The sequence below is a fragment of the Dasypus novemcinctus genome, chromosome 4, assembly GCF_030445035.2.
Source record: "Dasypus novemcinctus isolate mDasNov1 chromosome 4, mDasNov1.1.hap2, whole genome shotgun sequence".
NCBI lineage: Eukaryota > Metazoa > Chordata > Mammalia > Cingulata > Dasypodidae > Dasypus > Dasypus novemcinctus.
The window spans coordinates 92,544,584-92,563,471 of record NC_080676.1 but is presented as its reverse complement, the minus strand read 5'-3'; the positions used below and the strand labels follow the sequence as shown (position 1 = coordinate 92,563,471).

General features: G+C 37.8%; 1 protein-coding gene and 1 non-coding gene across 2 annotated transcripts; one reads left to right on the top strand and one right to left on the bottom strand.

Annotated features, from left to right (window-relative positions):
• Positions 1-9,486: 9,486 nt before the first annotated feature.
• DPPA2 (developmental pluripotency associated 2) lies at positions 9,487-17,746 on the bottom strand. The gene is made up of 7 exons (XM_004479561.1): positions 17,714-17,746; positions 15,745-15,889; positions 14,292-14,452; positions 14,149-14,202; positions 13,473-13,722; positions 11,440-11,635; positions 9,487-9,613 (listed from the first exon to the last, which is right to left on the bottom strand). The coding sequence occupies exons 1-7, from the start codon at positions 17,744-17,746 to the stop codon at positions 9,487-9,489; spliced, it is 966 nt and encodes a 321-aa protein (XP_004479618.1).
• Positions 15,014-15,117, top strand: LOC111760829 (U6 spliceosomal RNA). Its single transcript, XR_002794411.1, has one exon. It is a non-coding gene; the product is annotated as a U6 spliceosomal RNA (small nuclear RNA).
• Positions 17,747-18,888: the final 1,142 nt, after the last annotated feature.

Genomic DNA, 18,888 nt, shown 5'->3' with positions numbered 1-18,888 from the left:
ATCAGTTGAGCCACATCCGCTTCCCAATAGTACTATTCTAATAATCTATCAACAACTGTAACAAAGATTAACTACTGTTAAAAAATAGTACAATTATTAAAAAGTGCTATCATCAATTGTAACAGATGTTTCACACCAAAGCAAGGTATTGGTAGTGGGGTAGTATATGGGAATCCTGTATTTTATGAATGATTGTTCTTGAAAACCACTTCTTCTCTAATAAAAATATTTTTTTAAGTGCTAAAAAGGAAAAACAGTTGTAACAAACAAGGAGTTATCAATTTTTACAATATTTAATGCTTTGTTAAAAAACTGGAATAAGGAGGTGAACAGACAATGCATAAAAGAATACAACCACTCAGCACATGAAATAATATTCAGCTTCACTAGTAATTAAGGAAATGCAAACAGTAGTGAGATCTCACATTAGAAAGAAAAAAAAAGAAAGACTATTCAGTATAGATAAGACACAGGTAAACAGATGTTTGCAAGCATGACTCATCTCGTGAAATGTAAATTAGTGTGAACTTTTTGGAAGGTCATTTGACAGGATGTATCAAAAGCCTTAAAAATGTACACACACAATCTGACCTAGCAATTTCACTGCTGGAAATTTACCCTCGGGAAATTATTATACATATCCCCAAAGATTTGACCATAGGGTTGTTAATCACAGACTTGTTTGACAAAAAAGTAAATTAGAAACAACCTAAATGTGCATGGAAAGGGATAGCTAAAGTAAATTATAATATATAAATAGCTGTCATAGATAGATTAATATAGGCACAAAGAATGTACATCATAAAGTAAGTGAAAAATAAGGTTACAGATGTGTAGATATTGAATTATCTCATTTAAAATCTGCACACATAAATGCATTAAAAATATCTAGATTATTATGGCTATGTTAATTTTGTTGTTTTTCTTTTCTGTTTGTTCTGAGATTCCTAGCATGAACATTGTGCCCATTTTGTAATAGTAATAAGAAAATTAAAAAGAGCTTGATTAAGCTTTAAAAAATTAATTTGGGGGAAGCAGACTTGGCCCAGTGGATAGGGCATCCGCCTATCACATGGGAGGTCCGCAGTTCAAACCCGGGCCTCCTCAACGCATGTGGAGCTGGCCCATGCGCAGTGCTGATGCGCACAAGGAGTGCCCTGCCACGCAGGGGTGTCCCCCGCGTAGGGGAGCCCCATGCGCAAGCAGTGCGCCCCGTTAGGAGAGCCGCCCAGCATGAAAGTAAGTTCAGCCTGCCCAGGAATGGTGCCACACACACGGAGAGCTGACACAAGATGACGCAACAAAAAGAAACACAGATTCCCGTGCCGCTGACAACAGCAGCAGCAGATGAAGAACACGCAGCAGATAGACACCGAGAATGGACAACTGGGGTGGAGGGGGGGCAGAATAAAATAAATCTTAAAAAAAAAAAAGACTCTAAAAAAATAATAAAAAAATTAAATAAAATTAAAAATTAAAAATTTGGAAGGATAAGGGACCCCAAATAGCTAAAACCATATTTAAAAAGAAAAATGAAGCTGGAGAACTCATACTCATTGATTTTAAAATTTATTACAAAGCTACAGTAGTCAAAAAAATCATGTCACTGGCAAAAGGACATTTATACAGAAAGGAATCAGAACTAGAGTTCAAAATTACACCACCACATCTATCATATAAATGCCAGTTGAAGTTTTCTTTTTTTTTTTTGAGACACCAGGACCTTGTATGTGGGAAGCTGGTGCTCAACCACTGACCCACATCAGTTCCCCTGAGTTGGTTGGTTTGTTTGTTTGCTTGTTGTTTGTCCTTGTTTCTAGAAGGCACCGAAACCAAACCCAGGATCTCCCATGAAGGAAGCAGGTGCTCAATCTCTTGAGCCACACCCACTCCCCCAATTAAAATTTTTTTTTAAAGATTTAGTTTTTTATTTCTTTCCTCATCCCCCGCCTCCAGTTGTCTGCTCTCTGCATCCATTCGCTGTGTGTTTTTCTGTGACTGCTTCTATCCTTATCAGTGGCACCAGGAATCTGTGTTTCTTTTTGTTGCGTCATCTTGTTGTGTCAGCTCTCCGTGTGTGCGGCGCCATTCCTGGGCAGGCTGAACTTTCTTTCGTGCTGGGCGGCTCTCCTTACGAGGTACACTCCTTGCACGTGGGGCTCCCCTATACAGGGGACACCCCTGGGTGGCACGGCACTTCTTGCGCGCATCAGCACTGTGCGTGGGCCACGGTCAAAGAGGGCCGGGGTTTGAACAATGGACCTCCCATGTGATAGGCGGATGCCCTATCCATTGGGCCAAGTCTGGTTCCCCCAAATGAATTTTGAGAAGTGTCCCAAAGCCCCTCAAAGTGGAAAGAAGAGTTGCTTTAAGAAATTGTTCTGGGAAAACTGGATCTACATATGCAAAAAGAATGAATGTGGACTTCTGCCTCATGCCATATACAAAAATGAACTCATAATAGATCAAAAACCTAAAAATAAGATCCAAAACTATAAAATTCCTTGAAGAAAATATAGGAAAGCATCTTCAGAACTTTGTTAGGCAATGGTTTCTTAGGCTTTACATCAAAGCACCAGCAACAAAAGAAATAGATAAATGAGATGTCATCAAAATTAAAAACTTTTGTGCATTAAAGGACTTCAGCATGAAAGTAAAAAGACAAACTACAGAAAAGAAATTTTGAAGTCATATATCTGATAAGGGTTTTAACATCCAGAATTTTTAAAGAAATGCTACAACACAATAAAAAGACAAACAATCCAATAAAAAAAAAGTGGGCAAAAGAATTTACTAGACAATTCTCCAAATACAATACACAAATGGCCAAAAACAAGTGAAAAGATGCACTGCATCATTAACCATTAGGAAAATGCAAATCAAAGGCACAATTAGATGTCACATCATACCTACTAGAATGGCTACTAGTAAAAAAAAAGAAAAATAACAAGTGTTAGAGAAGATGTGGAGCGATAGCAACACTCATTCATTATTGGTAGGAATGTAAAATGGTATAGCCACTGTGAAAAACAGTTCTGCAGTTAATCAGAAAATTAAATATAGAATTACCATATGAGCTAGCAATCTTACTTCTAGGTGTATATGCAAAAGAATGTAAAGCAGGGACTCAAACTGACATTTGCACACTGATGTTCATAGTGATATTATTCAAAATTGGCAAAGATGGAAGCAACCCGTGTCCATCACCCAATGAAGAAACAAAATGTTGTACGCATATACCATGGAAAATTACGCAGTTATGAAAAGTAATGAAGTTCTGAAACAAGCAACAACATGGATGAAACTTGAAGGCATCATGTTCAGTGAAATATGCCTGACCCAAAAGGACAAATATTTTATGATCTTTCTGATATGAAATAATTAGGATGAGCAAAATCATAGAGTCCTAGCTAGCATACAGATTACCAGAGGCCAGATAAGCAGTAGGGAATAGGAGTAAAAGTTTAATTGGTGCAAAATTTCTGTTTGAGTTGGAGGAAAAGTTTTGGTAATGAATGATGGTGATGGTAGCACAATGCTGTGAGTACAATACCACTGGATTACATATCTTAATGTGGGTAAAGGTGGAAATTTTAGGTTATAAGAACTTAAACAGATACTTACACATATTTGTTTACAGCGTTCAAAAGGTGGAAACAACTTAATGGAATATTATTCAGTCACAAAAAGGCATGAAGTTCTGATACATGTTACAATTCAAATGCACCTTGAATATATTATACTAAATGAAAGAAGCTAGCCACAAAGGACCACATACTGTGTGATTTCATTTTTATGAAATATCCAGAATAGATAAATCCATAGAGACAGAATGTAGATGGGTGGTTTCCAGGTGCAAGGGGGAGGATGAATGGGGAATAACTACTTAATAGGCACAGGGTTTTTCTTTTGTGGATAAAAAGGTTTTGGAACTCAATAGTAGTAGTGGTTGTACAACATTGTGAGTATCCCAAATGCCAATGAATTATTCACTTTTAAATTATTAACTTTGTGTTATGTGAATTTTACCTTAATCTAAAAAAAATACAGCTGTCAATAAAATATATGTACTGCACTTTCCCTTTGTAACAATGCTCAAACTTTCACTTACTAAGGTATATATTCTTCATTAGTTTAAAAGCTCTATGACAGGGACTGTACCTACCAGGTAAATCCTGTATTTTAGCACCTAGAACAGGGCTGACACAGAAGTGTTCTATAAATAGGTTAGCTCAGTAAATGTCTGTGAAATGAGTGAGTGAATGAATGAATGAATATACAGAGAGCACCGAACACATTCTACCTGCTATTTCCATGGCTCACACCTAGTATGTCCTGCCTCCTTACTAATTCGGACCTACGAAAATGATACACATTCTGTACTTTAGGAAAGGGGAGGGAGAAAAGGGAAAGAAACTATCTTTACGGCTATTGTCTGCTCTCTCCCACTCAGTGGAGAAAGAAGACAATGATTGCCAGAGGCAACTAACAAAATATTTTCATAAAGAAAAACTACAACCAATCTTCTCTTGTACTGCAAATTGTATCAAATTATTATTTTTTAAATGTTCAGAATCATACTTTAAAAAATGGAATGAGCCTTAGAAATAATTCAGTTTAAGTCAGCTGAGCCAAGATTTATCACATCAACTATTTTAAGCCCCTCATTTTTTAAATGTGGAAACTGAGAGCTATTGTCAATGAAGTTCAGCATTTATCTTTCCTATGCTCTAAGATGAAATAAAAATTGGAATGCAAACAGTCATATTCCCTGCCAACAAAAAAAGTTGCTGTTCCAATTTGGGAATCAGTGTAGCTTGTTTGGATAGAAGTTGAAAATTAAGACTGAAGAAAAAAAAAAGCACACCATGGCATGGTGAAGGCATAAGGGATCCTCAGCTCAGTCAAACCAGGGTGGTTGGAAATAGGTACCCCCCATACATTGTTAGTGGGCCTGTAAAACGACACAGCTGCTGTGGAAAAGTTTGGTGTTTCCTCAAAAAGTTTAATTGATTTACCATGACCTGGCAATCACATTTCTAGTCATAAACCCAAAAGAACTGAAGGCAGAGACACAGACAGATATTTGTATACCAAAGCATTACTCAAAAGAGCCCAAAGGAACAAAGTTCTGACACATGCAACAGCATGAATAAACAACATCATATTGAGTGAAATAAGCCACACACAAAAGGACAGATTTTTTAAAAAATATTTCACTTATATCAAATTAGAATATGCAAATTCATGGAGAGAGAAAATAGATTATAGGTTACCAGGGGTTGGGGCTAGATCACAGGAAGGCAATGCTTAATGGGTACAGAATTTCTATTTAGGGTGATTGAAAAGTGTTGGTAATGGATGGTGGTGATAGTAGCACAACATTGTGAATGTAATTAATGCTTGAAGGTTGAAGGTGGTTAAAATGGGAAATGGTATATGTCTGTTACCACAATCAAAAACTGCAAATTTATTTCTACATTTGAAATTTATCAGGTTTTTTTTTTAACAATAGTAATGGTGGGGGAAAATAATCTCAATCATATCAATAGATGAATAAAAGCATCTTTATGGTTACACCTTTCAGAATACTAGAAATAGAAAAAACCTTTCTTGACAATGACTATTGTTAACAGGAAATCTTTAGATGCAGTCCCATTAAGAACTGGGTGCCTGATGTCATCATAGAACTGGAAGTCCTGGATAAAATGCAATTGATCAAAAATGAGACATAAAAGGTATCAATTTTTTGTAAAGTTTACTTATTAAAATTGATTTGTTTACATATAAATCTCAAGTGCACAGGTTAATAACATTTTATATTTGTATTCACCTGTGTATCACTTGTGGGCCATTTCCAGCACTCCAGATTCCTTGTGTCTTTCCAGTCAATGCTCTATCCCAAAGATAACCACTAATTTTGCCTCAGCATTCTTTGGTGCCTACTCAACCTATACCTGAGATATGTCTATCATTATGTGTAGCAATTTTTTTCACTATTGCTTAATATTTCATTTTATTAAGATACAATGATTTATCTATTCTATCATTGATGAATGCTAGGGCTGTTTGTAGTATCTTTGCTATAATGAATAAAGAAAGCTACTGTAAACACTCTTCTACTGTATTCTCAGGTGTAGAATTACTGGGTTATATAACATTCAGATGTTTTATTCTAGTACTGTTATGAATTGAAGCATGTTCCCACAAATATAAGTCCAAGTACTAACCCCCAGCCCTGTGGATATGAATTCATTTGTAAATAAGATCTTCAGTCTACAAGATCAGCCAGGCTGGACTTCAATCCAATCACTAGACTCCTTATAAGCAGAGGAAGTGAAATTGGGACACTAGGAGTAGGACAGAGGAGACAAAGGCCTCGTGATGGAAGACTGAGTCATGGGTGCAAGCCACAGCCAGAAGGCTCGACTCAAAGAGAAAGCATGATCCTGCAGACACCTTGATTTCCGATTTCTAGTCTGCCGTACTTTGTTATTGCAGCCCTGGCAAACTAAGATGAGTAGATACTGCCAAATAGGCTCTAGAGTGTTTGTAGCAGAAATACAAGGATTTTCGAAATGTAGTTAATATTATTTATTCAGCAAACACTTACGACTATTTATCAGGTACTGTTTTATATGCTTTTCAATTATCAACACCTTTAATTATCCCAATGTGTCTATGAGGCAGATAGTTGTTATCCTCATTTTTCAAATGGGACCATATAGATATAAAGTACAGGAGTTTGTCCAATGTCACACCACTATTGAGTTCTGGAGCCATGATTTGCATCCAGGCTGTTTGGCTCTGGAAATGATTTCTTAACCAGTAACTAGGCATCTTCCATGGGAAGGAGGGAAAACTGTCATCATTTGCAGATGATATAGGCATCTAAGTTTAAAAAAAGTCCAACAGATACAATTTAACCATTAGAATTAAGACTTCAGTACAACTGTCATGTAAAAAATCAACTTCTACAATTTCTTAAGCTGTATTTACAAACCTTAAGATTCATCATAATCTTGATATTTGAATATATTATGAACACCTTTTGTGATACATCTAATAAAAATGTCAACAATTTTTATTTCTATACTCTGAAATATAACAGAATATACCTACTACAATCTTGATTATCAAATACCAATAAAATAATGTACCTCTACTGAGACATCTCTATTGAGAGGTAAAATATACAATTATATTACCAAATTCAACTAAAAAATAAAGTAGAAAATTACTCTAAGAGAAAAAAAAATTTCCTTCAGGCTTGTCTAGACTGGCTGAGATTCTTTGAAAAAAAAAATTGCTATGGGAAAACTAATGATAAAAATTGATGCTTAAGTTAAATATAACATGTATACATTAACTGGACCTGGTTAGAAAAATTATGGAAAATTGTGGCAATTTGAAAAATTAAATGTATCACTTTAAGTGTGATATTGATATTATGCTCATGTAAAGATTTCCCTTAGGAAATGTAGACATTTTTGGAGTGAAATGTAATGTTTACAACTTACTTTTAAATGATTCAGTAAAAAATGTTATATTAACACATTACAATTTCATATATACAATGTTATTATTTTTGAGTTTAGGTAGAGCACACACAGGTATTCATTGTACAGAGTATTTTAATATTTTCATAGTTTAAGGAAGAAAAGTGACACACAGAAAAAAAAAATCCTATTCCCGTGTACACCTCAAGGTGGGCTTTCTTTCTGGAAGCAGAGTTTGAGGATATAACACAGACTCCCCAATAGATTCTTGTAAAAAAAACTAGGGAGAAGCGGATTTGGCTCAACAGATAGAGCAGCCGCCTACCACCTGGAGGTCCAAGGTTCAAACCCAGGGCCTCCTAACCTGTGTGGTGAGCTGGACCACAGTGCTGATGCGCACAAGGAGTGCCCTGCCATGCAAAGTGTCCCCAGCGTAGGGGAGTCCCACGCACAAGGAATGTGCCCCATGCGAAAAAAGTGCAGGTTGCCCAGGGTGACACTGCACACACCGAGAGCTGACACAGGAAGACGACGCAACAAAGAGACACAGATTAGCAGTGCCACTGACAAGAATGCAAGTGGACAAAGAATACAGTGAACAGACAGAGAGAGCAGACAACTGGGGGGGGGGGGAAGACAATGAGAGAAATCTTTTAAAAAATAGAAACTACGGACTGCCTTCCCTTCCACCGTTTTTAACATTTGAACATCTTTTTCCAGTTAGCTATATTCCCCGTAACTGTTAAGGACTATAACATCAATCTTTCTGATCTCTGTATTGTACTCTAGCTTCATTAGTCAGGAATGTTTTTTTCAGACTAGCTGTACAACAAAAATTCAGCTGAGAGTCAGGAGTTAATTTATTATTATTGTGGCATTTTACACCCATCTTTCATAGTCCAAAGCCAAGGACTAAGTGTTTATACACAGCCCCACTAAAGTTTTAGTAGAGAGGGTTCTATAGAGGATTCTTTAGCAGTTGAGACTAATTTTATAGATTTCAAGGAGGATGACAAATTGAACTCAGATTAAGAGCATACTGCATTAGCTGAGTTCTATTACAATCATTAATCAACATGTTACATTAACATTTTAAATTACAATATTCAGAGTTTTCCCATTTGGTATTTAGATTACCAAATTTTTTAAGCTGCATTGTTACATGCTCAAAACCATTTGGTTTTAGGACTGTGCCCAATTTGAAGAGTTGACACCTGTAATGTTTGTTGATTTGCTAAAGGAAACACAGTGATCTCAGTTAAAAATGAAAAACACACTGAGATACTTTTTACCATATAGGTAGATAAAGTCCCAAAAGGTGCCAGTTAGTGTGTAAACACCATTCTTGTACACTGCTACTGGGAGTGTCAAAGGTAACAGCTATGTAGAGCAATAAGGTAATTTTTAAAAATCACGAACACATACTCAGCAATTCTACCACTTGATGAAATTTTATTCTACAACAAATCTACTTGTAGAAATTTCATTGTAGAAAATAACACACACAATATGATAGAGCAAGGCTAATTGTGTCAGTATTAAATGAGAAATATTTCACCATACCCTCAAGTACCATTTGAATATTGTGAATATATTATACAAGCATACAATTTTTTAAATGAGCAAAAACATTCTGTGTAGCTACACACTTAATGTCAAAATAGTTACTGAGACTTCTGTAATGTAACTCTCCTCTGAGAGTAATTTATATGGAACCAATACAGAGGAACTTTTTTTTTTAGATTTCATTTTTTTTTTTTTGGTACAGGACCTTGTATGTGGGAAGCCGATGCTCAACCACTGATACCCGTTGGCTCCCCTGAATTGGTTTATTTGTTTGCAACTCATGAAAAGCAGCAGTACCAGTCACTTTTTGGCAAACCCCAAGTCCAGAATCCAGAAATTCCCTTTTATCCTCTGGAAAGTAGGCAGCCCTGTGGATGGTTAGGACACAGCACAACAATCACTGAGGTACAAGTCAATTTGACTATGGGTTTTCAGTTGTTTCTTGTTTGTTACAACATTGCCCATCCAAAAAGGGTGATGTTGCTGTGTTCAAAGCAGGTCGCTTTTCCTTCCCTATTATAATTAATCTTTTCATTAATTTCTTATTCCTATAAGGCAAGTTAGAAAAAAAACTTAGAAAAATTGTTCGCATAAGAGATCATTCCACACTAAACCCTTGAAAATGACCAATAAAACAAGGAATCTACTTCAGGAGTACCTGTGTAATTTGACATACCACTTAAAGATGATAGAAAGAAAGGTTTTATGTAGTAAACAAGAAACGGGTGTCCAGGACTCATATTCTACAAACTGTAATCATCCCATTTATTTCATCTTTATATTCTCCCTTCCCTTCCTACAGGCCCTTCCCATTCAAATATGTTCATGGTTTTCCCATTAAAAAACAAAAGGAAAAAGTGAAGGGAGGGAGGAAGGAAAAGAAACTTTCCTTGCCATGACTTCCCTATCTAATGTCTAGTCCTTCCTTCCTAACTCAACTAATAGAGATGTTTATGTCCTGTTCCCATTTCTTCACATGCTAGGCTCCAACCTTTCGCAATCACATTTCTGCTTCTACAGATCCCCTCAACCTACTCTTAAAAAGTCCACCAATGATGTCCTAAATTACCAATTGCAGCATTACTCTCTTAATCATCACCTTCCATGACCAACTCACTTCACTGCCAACCATTTCTGACTTGCATTTCTTCCCTTTCTCACTTATCTCCCAACCTCTAGCTGTACTTTTTCTCCCCACTGCCTACCTACCACTGATATGTTGATTCTCTTCAGGGTTCTTTCCTCAGTCCTTCTCATTATGACACATTCTTATCCACATATATAATGATCCTCAAATATTGCTTATCTCTAACCTAAACTTCTTTCAGAATTCGAGACCCATGCTAGAGCATGACCCAAGCATTAGTCTTCCTCACTAACAGGACTTCTACACTTTTCCTGTCCTCTATCTTTAAGACAGTGTCCCCGTGTCTTGAGTTCCCTTCTTTAAATTCTTTGTCAGGATCATAAATTGTCTTTCCTGAATTATTCTATCTCTTACCTACTCTCCAATCTAGTCTCTGTTGTGACTTTTCTGTCCCCTCTATAAAATATAAATCTACTTCTGCATACCTCTCACACCCATCTCCACTCAACCCCATCGCCTAAAGCTGAGTTTTGTACTCTTAAATGAACATTAGGAATTTTATGTTCCAAAAAAATCTAATGCAGTTTAGAATGTATTTTTCTGGAGCGAGTGTATAGAATATATTTGCCAAGGGGTCTGTTCCAAAATGACTGGGAAAAAAGTGATCTAACGATAATCAATGAGAACTTTAACAGATAAAACCTCTCCTGGTACACTTTTCTCATTCCCAGGCATACTTCTCAATATAAGCTTCAATCATACTTGCCTATTTGCATTCATTTCCACGTGTGTATGGGATATTCCCTCTATGATAGTGCCCAAAGTATTATTTTCCAGCTGGTGAACTCTTCCTAAATATAGGTAATTTCCTCAGAAGTTTTCCTAAACTACTCCAATATCAGTTACTTGCCAAATATTTTTATAGCTTCTCTTACCCATGTCCATTCAAGCATGCTACCTGGATTTAATCTCCTTAATCTTTGTAGTCCCAGATACATGGAGCTGACTACAGTAAGAACTGTTTTCCTCCTTAGAATTGGTGGTTAAAATTGAGACAAAGCTAAGATCTTTGCTTGTCAGATACTTTTAAGGCTGCTAAGTAACCACAAATAAGTTCTAATCTACTGCTAACTGCTTTTTCCTTCCTATTTTTGCCTAATCTAAATAGCTAGTTAAGAAAACAGCACGTTTGCCCTCTGACTTACCCTACTAAACCCTACTACTGAGGTACCCATGAAGACATCCACTTTTCTGAGTGCCATGCTTAGGAAGATACTTAAGGGTTACCTCTTCACACAGTCAGGGCACAGCATATTATCTTCTACATCTGCAGATGGGAAAGTGCAGGCTGGTAACAGGAAGAGAGAGATCATCCTCTTAGGAGTGTCAGGCACCCAGACCTGCCCTGCGTGGAACTGCAGGCGAACCCAACCCTTTGTGTCTGCAGGGAGAACTCTGCCATGGACCACACACCATCTGACACCTGGGGAGAGAAAATACAAATAGTAAAGACCACGTAATAGTGCCCCCAATTCAGCCTCTCAGCAAATCACTCTTGATTTCACACTCATGTTCTGCTGACAAATCTACTGAATGAGAAGCATGAAAAATGTAGATCAAAAGACATTGTATCTAATGTCACAAACTATAGCATTAGGGATAACAACAGTTAACTTTTGGAAACACTTTTTGTGTGTGTCCTGGGTTTTGTTAAGTGTTATACATTTATTAGAACATTTATTTTTAAAAACATTAATATTTACCTTCTATTACTTTCATATTTGTTGATGAGGAAAATAAAGCTTAAGGTATTAAATACCATAACTTTCACAAAGCCAAGTTCATGGATCCAGGTACTCTAATTCACAGCCCATTTGCCTAACTGCTACACTAAACCACCTCAATTGTTGAACACAAGCCAGAGTGTTTGTTAAAAAGTGTAAGCAACAATCTAATCGAGGAGATGAAATATTTTTAAGAAAACAAAGTGGTGCAGATATCAAGTGCCTGGAATTGAGATGAGGGCAGTGTGTGTTTAGCACAATGCACCCAGCAGCTAAGCAGCTACCTCTGGCCCATAGTAAGTGCTTAATTACTGAATGAAGAAAACACAAAAGGATGAATAAATGTGGAATGCTACTAGCTCTTATGGCGCATTCATGAAAATTAGAAAAAAAGGGGTCATCTTTGTGAAGGCAGGTCCCCAGGCACACAGCTTTGTAGCTGGAAAGTACATTTGCACAAATAGTAAAAGACACCCATTCCTCCTTCAGAGGTGACTTGGGAGCAGAGGGCATGCAGATTTTGGCCCCTTTGGCTAAATGCTCTATGTAGGTGAATATGTACATACATATTAGCCCTGGGGAAAAAGGATCCAGAAGATTTCTGAGGTAAGGGAGGAGAAAAATGACTCAAGACAAAAAGGAGGGCAATCAATGCTGGCCTAAGACAGGGTCTGTTGGAGATGAAAGCAAAAACACCAAGGTGAGAGAAGCAGGGAGCTGGTGGAGAAAGATAGGGCTGACATTCTCCTAAGATTTCCAATAGGACAAGGGCCCCAAACCTTTGACTGCTTTCAGTGTGTAAATTCTGTGTCTCATATAAGCCTCACAACCACTCTTTGAAAAAGGATAGTCATAATCTCCTTTTTATCAGGCAGCAGGACTCAGGAGTGAAGTAACTTGCCAGTCACATATCTAGAATATGGTAAAGCTACTAAGGATTTCAACTCCAACACCTGTACTCTCATCTATTATGTTATAAATGACCTGCGGAAGGGAGACTGTAAAGGGAACAACCTCAGGCTGTGGCTCATCACATTATCACATTATACTTTTTGTTCAACCTTGGAATTCTGCTTAATGATGAGAAAAAGTCATCATTCAATCACTTGGCTTAGAGAGCCATCGAGACACAACTTTGCTATATACCAACCAAGGAAGAGATAAGCCATATGTGGACCCAATTTCCTATTTACAGATTCAATATTTTAACTAATCTCTTCCCTTTTACCACTCTCGGTCTTGGACTAATAAATTAATCATTTCCCCTTCTGAAAGAATATTCACTCTTTAAAGTTGATCTCGCAGTGTTGCTGTGGGGGGAGTGGGGGGCGGGGGCGGTGGGGTTGAATGGCACCTCATATTTTTTTTTTAATGTAATTAAAAAATAATAATAATAAATAAATATTTAAAAAAATTATGAAGAAAAAAAAAATAAAAATAAAGTTGATCTCGGGGGATGGGGAGTATATGGGAACCTCATATTTTTTGAATGTAACATTTTAAAAAAGTAAAGATAAAAAATAAAGTTGATCTTACCAGAGGCTTGCAGCAAGAAAGTCTCAACAGAAGTAGGAATGGGACATGAATTCACAGTCTTCGGCTGAGCTGCTCTTGCAGCAATTCTTGTCCATGATGCCAATATTGCCTCCTGAGCCGAACTTATCACTTCAACTGTATTAGTCACTTCCTCTTTCTCCCTTTTCTTACAACTTTTCTGATCCTTGGCCGCCTTGCATCTCTTTGTGCATGACTGCAGCTTGGCCTCCTGTGGTGTGTCAGGAATATCCTGCAAATGGGGGTTCATGAATATTAGTATTCAGTTAAGAGCTACTGCCCAAAGAACTTTTCTGTCAATTTTATGATTATGCTGACCCAAACATATACTTTAATTTGGGAAGGCAGGAATATTAGTTCTCTTAGAGCGGTGGTTCTCAACTGGAGATTTTGCTCCCCAGAGAACATTTCACAATGTCTGGAGAAATTTTGGTTTTGTTTGTGAACGTAGTAAGGGATGGGGTTTGTGCTACTGACATCTAGTGGGCAGAGGCCAGGGACACTGCACAGCAACAAAAAAATATTCCGCCCAAAACATTAAGAGTGCTGTTGTTGAGAAAACGTGCCCTAGAAGTGAAACATACATGAAGAAAGTGGGAGAGGAGAACAATTCATGATCCCAACCCACCTTCAAACCGTCACCACACCCTTCACTCACCTGTTTTTGCTCAGGATAAGCATGTTGCTGGAGCCTCAGATAAACCTCTATTTTCTACGGAAATTAAGAAGAAAATCCAAGTTAAAAGTTAACAATGATTCTCACACTTGCTCTGAGCAACAGATTCCCACAAGTATATTTACCTGGCCATCGGTACTCAAATTAAATTGTTGGCACCACTTCCGCAGAGTGTTCCGATGTATCTTATTAACTGGAGGCAAAATGGTTGGCAAGGGAAGCACTGGTTCTTTATAACCAGGTTTTGAGCAAGCTTTGAATTGCTCATTCATTTCAGGAAGATGAACTGAGGACAGAATGGAATTAAAGTAGTAACAATTTAGTATTTCTAAAAATCTTTTTCATATTGAGCACTTACTTCTCACAACCCAATTTGCACACAAACTATCATGTTTCTAAGTTTACCAATTTAAGTAAGAGATTTACAAATTAAAGGACTTGCCTAAGATTACACATGCATTAAAATGCAGATGTGGGACTCCATCCTGAGATTCTAAATTTCAAGTTCTTCATACTATACACACTTGCCTGTTGCTTTCTATTGCCCTTAATTCCCAACTATAAGTTATTGTATTGGATTGTTCCTCCAAAATGCCTGGACTTTTAACCACAAAATTTTAGTTGACTCCTCAAAAAAAAAAATCAACCCACAACCAAGAATGATACACCATTCTGCCAGCCTACTTTATTTTTCTCTGCAGCACCCCATCTTTCCTTAGTCTGCTTAGCTCTAAATTTATTTCATTTTGGCCCAGATAATAAAATCATTCTAAAAATACTTATTCAATGCCTTTATAATAAGCACTGAAAAGAGAGATAAAGGATCATGATATTAAGAACTGCTTCAGTGCTTTCTTCAGCAGCACATATACTAAAATTGCAACAATACAAAGATTAGCATGGCCCCTGCATAAGGACGACACATAAATTCGTGAAGTGTTCCATATTAAAAAAAAAAAGAGCTGCTTCATATTTGATCAGTAATTACCAAACAAAACACAAAATGTTTTTCAAACATTTATTTAATCTTTGTAAGAGGACTAGAGTGTAATTATTAACCTCATTATTAAGGAATAGGAGATTAGACTTCATGGATTGGGAATTTGAGTTTATAGTTAGCTGACCCATAAGCCAGGCTTTGGCCAAAGTCTGCACATGCCTATTTTGTGTCGTGGGGAGAGCGAATGTAGCTCAAGTGGTTACATGCCTGCTTTCTGTGTATGAGATCCCGGGCTCTATCCCCTGCACCTCCTAAAAACAAAACAAGCAAACAAACAAAAAGATCAACTTGAGGGTGCCGGTATAGCTCAGTATTTGAGTGCAGGCTTCCCCACAAAGAACGTACCGGGTTCAATCCCCCACCCTGGTACCTCCTAAAAGTAACGCAGTACATGGTGCCTGGCAATTGAGGAGAATGTGAGGTTTGAGAGGAATCTATAAGCACAGATCAAATGCCTCATGGAAAAAAGTGAGATTTCAGCTGGGTGTCATATAGCCCAGAGTAGGAAAGAAAAATCTTTTTTTCTGGGCATCCGAGAGGTGAAGGATCTGGAAACGGAGAAATCGTTATCCTCATACCTTTATCCTTTTTCCTAGACTTCTTTACTTTAACTTCTGCAGTTGAAGTACTTGGTTCCATTTGATGCTCCTCTTGAGGTTCTTCTTTTACTGGAACTAATGTGATTATTACATATTCCTCATCTAATTCCTCCTCAACAACATTCTGGTAAGAAATGGATCAGTCACCGATTTTCATCTGATGTCACACAACTAAACTGCTTGCTTTCAAGTCACAACTAATAAAAAGGGAACTGAAATGCCAATGGGTGGACAGCAAAAAGTTACTGATATTTCTTGAACTGGAAGTTAACTAGCAAACCCTCTATTACGTAGGTGAAACAATGAGGAAAACAATGCCAAACAATGAGGCAAAAGCAAATTTAGAAGTATGTTATTAGGAAAGCGTAGATAAAAAAGTACGGCTTGGTTTGGGGGGAGGGGCAGGAAAACTATGTCCCTCATGACTTTTCTCCCCATTAGTCAAAATACCAAGTATGCTGATTTCATCTCTAAAATCATGTCCTTCCTTTCCCTCTTCTGTCTCTCAATCCTCAATCATGCCATCATTATCTCTCATTGACACATACAATAACCTCCTGTTATCCCAAAACCTACTCTGACCCTGTTCTTACGGTAAAGATTGATCGCCCTCTTGTTTAAAATTTTTCAGTGGCTTGCCACTGCTCTTAGTTTAAAGACAAAACTCTTTCACATAGTCTACAAATTTTGGAATAGTCTGGCCCCTGCCTGCCTCTCCAGCTCAAGACCGCTGCGCTTTCTAAGCGGCAGCCACACTGGCCTTATTTCAAGCTCCAAGGCCTCATGGGAGGGGATTTGTTTAAATTCTCCATTGCATGCAAAGTAATAGCACAGCATACAGCCCAGACTGGAAACCCAATATTATTTAATGGTTTAGTAAATGAGAAAGAAAAGCAGATGGGTAGAAAGGAGCTAACATTTACTGGGTCGCTATATAGTTACTGTGTTAGGTGCTTTCGGTATTTCTCCCACTTAATCCTTGCAAAATACCTGTAATAATTAACCAGTTATCGTATATTGTGAGAGAGGAAAGAGAATCTCAGAAATTAAATGCCCACAGCCATAGAGCAACACATGCTAGAGTAAGTTTCAGACCTACCTTTTTCTCTCAACCCAAAGATGAAGAAACTCCATACCAACCCCACTCTCCGAGAGCAGGGAGGTGGCTCTCCTGCTATCGGCCCCTTCCCCTCCTCCACTTAAATCCCTTTAATGGCTTCCCATTGTTCAAACTCTTAATTTAGATACGTCATTTTGCATTTGTATACCACTTTTTCAAAGCACTCCTACAAAAGTTCACTCCTGTAAACTTCAAAAAAAAACAACCTTGACATTAATGGGGGAATATTACTCCTCTCGTAGAGTGGGGGCTCAAGGCAATCATGGGACTTGCACATAATCATACACTTAATATTGGCCAATTCAGACATCTAGCCTGCTGCTCCCTCTCAATACGCCTTGCTGCCTTCTCACATTTAGTTTATCGTCCTGTTCAGGACGACCCAAACTTAGTCTGGAAACGCATTTGGCACCAAGCCCAGAGGGAATAGGTTATTTCTTAGCAGTTGGAGGAAAGAAATCAATAATTGATCACATTACTTCCTGAATTTACCCAAATTACTCTTTTCCACTTCCTTTTTGTCTTTGCTCTCCATTTCTTTACTGCTTTTATCTTGCCCAGGTACTGTACTCCTTGCCTTTCCTACAAAATAAATCCTTTTCCTTGGACTAGGGAGCTTTTCATTCTCCTTACTGTAAATCCGAAAGTTCAGAGCAAATATGTGGGGAGAAAAATAACAATCCGTTTGGAAAGGGGAGAAAGATGAAGTTTTATTTCGATCAGAAATTTTGAGTAAAGTCAGATTCATAGCAAGAAAGAAACATAAGAGACTTAGAAAAACTTGGAGAGGAGAATCTGTTGGGAAAATTCTATTCCAACTGGACTTACCTTTTCGCTGCTATCATAATTTGAGTATGCCATTGAGGTGGAGGTATGTCAGCAACGTCCAGGATATCTGCAATCTACTCCTTTTAACCTGAAAGGATTTTAGCCAGTTTTCTCCTTTTATAAGCAAATGTCTCCTTCTACTTCCTGCTACCCAGAAGCTGTTTTCTTTCCTCCTCCTTTTCCCCTCCCTTAGTATCTGACAGTGTAATAACTTTATCAAAATTATGCCCTGTCTGGTCCATTAGGTGATAGTTGAAGTATTGGGTGGTTTTTATCCTTTGAACACTTTTTTTAAAATTAAGATTTTTGTTTTTATTTCTTTAAAGTGAATTTAGGAGGAAACTGGAAGTGACAAACTCTTGCTGGCAAATTCCAATGGAATGAACCAAATATGTTAAAACATTTCTAGGACAAAATTGACAAAAGATTAAATGGCATAATTATGGGAAGAACAGAAAAAAGCCTCAGTGTATTTTCAGGAGGAATTCATAAAACTGATTCATGCCCAGGGGTGTGCCATTCTTTGGGAGACTCTAGATTTAAATTGGGAGATTGGCTAATATAATCTCTCTTAAATATAGTTCTAAACAATAATGGTGAGCTGGGTAGAGGGGAAGGGTCTGGCTCTTCTGAAAAGCAGCAATAAGACTCCCCCCAACCCCCCCACCCCCCGACTAAGGCAAGTGATAATGAACACAGGAAAAAGAACTACAGGCACTTCCAAATTACTGGAGAATAAAGTTGGTAGCAGGATGGGACCAGAGATGAAGCTGGAGAGGTCAAGAGAGATCCATTCATGGATGTTTTCATGGGTCACGCTCCGGAGTTTACACATCCTGCCGAGCAAAGGAAACATAGTCCCAAGCAATACGGCAGCACTGAGTCCACTACCCCAGGTCCTCTGCCCTCACAGTGGGCTTTCTCTGCCTCTAGGAAAACAATTTGGCAGGTCAGTTTCAGTACCTGGGGCCAAGAAGTAGGTTTAATAGTATAATATATTCAAAGACAGTCCGCAAAGGCCAAGCTCCAGTGCACCTGGGAAAAGGGCAGAAATGTAAATTATGAGCCCCCAACCCCGGTCTCCTTAATGGGACCCCTGAGGGTGGTGCGCGGGAATCTACAAAGGTAATTCTTATGCAACTGAAAGCCCAGATCAGGGTTTGCCCTAATAGCTT